Genomic DNA, 3,305 nt, shown 5'->3' on the forward strand with positions numbered 1-3,305 from the left:
TATAAAATACGTCAACTATGTGTACTCGGCGGAATAGCTCAGTAGGTAAGCGTTTTTTACTTCAGGACTCTGGCAGGACTCCAGGGGGTCACTGGTTCGAAACCTGCTCCCGGGCGATGTTCTTTTCCTTTTTTAATTTATTCTTGATTTTTTACTGAAGCTTTACGATCCAATGTTTTACATTTATCAATATAAAGCATTTAATGAATAAGTTTAAAAAAATGCCAAATCTGTGAAAAGGCCCCTTTAAGATGCCATCGTCAGGTAGTTGTAGAATCATTGATATGGATTAGCAATAATACGCCACTAATTTACGAGGTAAGAAATACAGTATCATGTTATCAAGTTATTGCTGGTTTTTATTGTAAATATATTCGAAGTTAACAACTATTTTACACTTAGGGCATTTAAACATGGATACGATTCGGGATGGTAATCCCATATGAACGATAATGCAAGTGTATGCAATAGCGTGCCGTAAACAAGCAACGACAGCAAACTCTTTTATCTGTCCACCTGATCCGTCTACCCGTCCCAATCAACAACAACGACGGCAAGCGTCGTTCCGTCCGTGCTTACGTGTGTGCGTTTTAGCGCGCTTCCGTCCGTAACACTTGTGTGTGCGCGACTACTCCTACATTGTGCGTGTGATTTTCGTATAACTTGTACAGATATAATCTTCAAGTGCTATCGCGTATATTATCGAGCTTGAGTGATTGATACTTTTAAGCAAATATCGTTTGAAAATAATTACATACAACATCTTTGGAGCGCTATTTCTTATACTGGTGTTGCTTTCTATCTTCTTCGAATGAAATGTTCGCCAAAAGTTTACAGAAAAAAATCTCTTCACATGTTTAAAGCGTATTGTCACGGTCGACACTGAGAGTTGACTTTCAGGACGTATTTATTTTTGTTACAAATTGCACATTAAGGTCTGTGCGTCAGTCTTCTTAGATTGTGTATGCCGTGTCCGCGATTTTTTTTACCTCATAAAGCAATCGTGATAATCGTAATAATCGTGATTATTATTATTTTTATTATTACTTTTAGGATGATGATTATGATGATGATGATGATGATGGTGTTGGTGATGGTGATGATGATAATGATTATATTATTATTATTATTATTATTATTATTATTATTATTATTATAGTTTAGATGGAATAATTATTGCATTATTTTCAGTGATGGAATATAACTTCGATGGATTGCAAATACGTCAACGCGGACATGTTTTCATACGGCGAGGAGGACAAACGAGTGTTCAGAATCGATTCAATACTCAAAGAAGAAGGTGCATATGTATTGCGACATTGCCTTGCCAACCAACTAGGCGGCCAGGCGCTTACACTAGTCCTCAGTCAGCCATCAATCAGTGCGAAAATAGGCAGCGCACAGAAACGCAAAGTTATCAATAAAATGCAATATGATTTACTTTATCCGAGTGGGGGCCCAGTTGACATCAGCACCTTTGACGTTACATTACTGGCGTTTTTGTTGAGGGAATTACACCCAACGATGAACAGCGCAAGCATGGTTTGGATTAATCCAAATCCTGGAGATTTTTCCGAAGAAGCGGATGTCACTAGGTTGAGAATGTTTCGAAACAAATTCGTTCACGAAGGGTCTTCCAAACTTTCAGAAAAAGAATTTAGCGCCTTGTATGTAGAGTTACGGGATGTTATCAGTCGTTTGGCCCGAAGTAGTGGATGCATAGACTTTTCCGCCATGGTTGATCGTCTTGAACAAAAGAAGGTCGGCCCCTTCGAATCTTTCGAAAGGAAACCCGCAGTCAACGATCAGTCCACAAGCGTTTCCAGTAGCTTGGAAGAAAACATTGATAACTGTGGACATGAAACCATTGTTGGCAAACCAGAGTTTCATGTTAACAATGTTAGTGCTAATGAAGATGGCCTTGAGGGCAAGTGTCGTTACCATGAAGTGGAGGTCATAGACCCAGCCGGTTCTTTTGTGTCCTTTCAAGGCTCAGACTCACAATTTATGAAACCCCAACTATTGGTGACACTTTATTGACGCCGCACACAAAGGATGTCGGTACAAGCACGTGCAATTTACAACAGAAGCGAAAGTTATCAAACAAGCTTAGTGACGCTATTAGGCCCTTTATCCGCCCACCGCTTTAAAGCTAACGAAAACGATCTCTCGAAAAGCAGCGTTCCTTTACCAATTCGAATCAAAACAAAAACAAAAGTTCGTCGAAATTGGCCAAAATGGTTATGTCTTTCATCGAAGTCTAGATTTCGTGAACATTCCTCTGCTCGTGTTGCCCTGTCATTCCGATCGAAGCCCTTTAAGATGTCAAATAACAGGAATGGTCTGTAATAAAAATGGGACAACTCATCATCACCGATTGTGTTCATATTCCGTGCAAGGTCTTGATGCTGCCGACATGTTTCTGGTATGAATACAAATGTCCGCAGCCTTCCGGTGTATGCCTGATTTTCCCGGATTTGGTTGCTGTTAGCCTGCGAATTGGCTCGTGCGTAGAGCTGTTAAGATATGATCTCTTACAACAAAGGCTTCACTGTGTTGAACGTATACAATTGAAATGCGACCTTAAACATTATGATATGAAATGTGACGATAGCTACATTTACATACTGTGCGAAAATGGATCTCTCCATAGGCATTACATTCATAAAATTAGAAAACCTGAATGTGGTTTTATTCGGCCAAGTGGCATAACTGAGAAAGTGAATAGCTTCGACTTGTGTAAACATTTCTTTTATTTGTCCACGAATGATGCCATCTACTGTATAGACCAATTAGGCTCTCGTGTCTGGACCTACTCTCCGTCACGTAGATCTGGAGAAACACGACAGATGCGGTCTTTTGAAGGTCTTACCGTCACCAACAATTGCCTGTACGTAGCGCAGTGGGCTAGGAACTCTATTCTTAAGATGTCGCTTCGAGGTGATTTCCTGGCGGAAGTAGAGGTACCCACTGTAGCATGTCCCTTTAAGTTGACTTCCGCCGGACGTAAACTCTTGATATCCCAGTATTCCTCCGATCTGGAACGCGAAGCTTGCGGGACCATTGTTCAGCTCAAACGTCGAAGGTTCTAAACTCACAGATAAATTGGACCTGTAGGACCTTAAAGGCATACATGGTTGTAACAGATAACTATATATAGAATACTAGGTCGGTGCCGAATAAAGCAAAGTTTATTTTGCGAGGCTTAGAAAATCTGAACCACGAGCCTTGGCGAGTGGTTCAGATTTTCGTGCCGAGCAAAATAAACTTTGCTTTATTCGGCACCGACCTAGTATTCGATTTAT

At 40.5% G+C, this 3,305-nt stretch overlaps 1 protein-coding gene across 1 annotated transcript; it reads left to right on the forward strand.

The window, feature by feature from the left end:
- Positions 1–244: 244 nt before the first annotated feature.
- On the forward strand, positions 245–2,040 carry LOC127864140 (uncharacterized). Its single transcript, XM_052403831.1, has 2 exons — positions 245–318; positions 1,192–2,040. Exon 2 carries the CDS (start codon positions 1,210–1,212, stop codon positions 2,038–2,040), a length of 831 nt encoding a protein of 276 aa, XP_052259791.1. The 5' UTR covers positions 245–318; positions 1,192–1,209.
- Positions 2,041–3,305: the final 1,265 nt, after the last annotated feature.

The sequence above is a fragment of the Dreissena polymorpha genome, unplaced genomic scaffold (genome assembly GCF_020536995.1).
Source record: "Dreissena polymorpha isolate Duluth1 unplaced genomic scaffold, UMN_Dpol_1.0 chrUn139, whole genome shotgun sequence".
In the NCBI taxonomy this organism is placed as follows: Eukaryota; Metazoa; Mollusca; class Bivalvia; order Myida; family Dreissenidae; genus Dreissena; species Dreissena polymorpha.

What these genes read in the sequence shown, in the direction of transcription:
- LOC127864140 (XM_052403831.1), top strand. Translation starts at nt 1,210, where the DNA reads ATGGATTGCAAATACGTCAACGCGGACATGTTTTCATACGGCGAGGAG.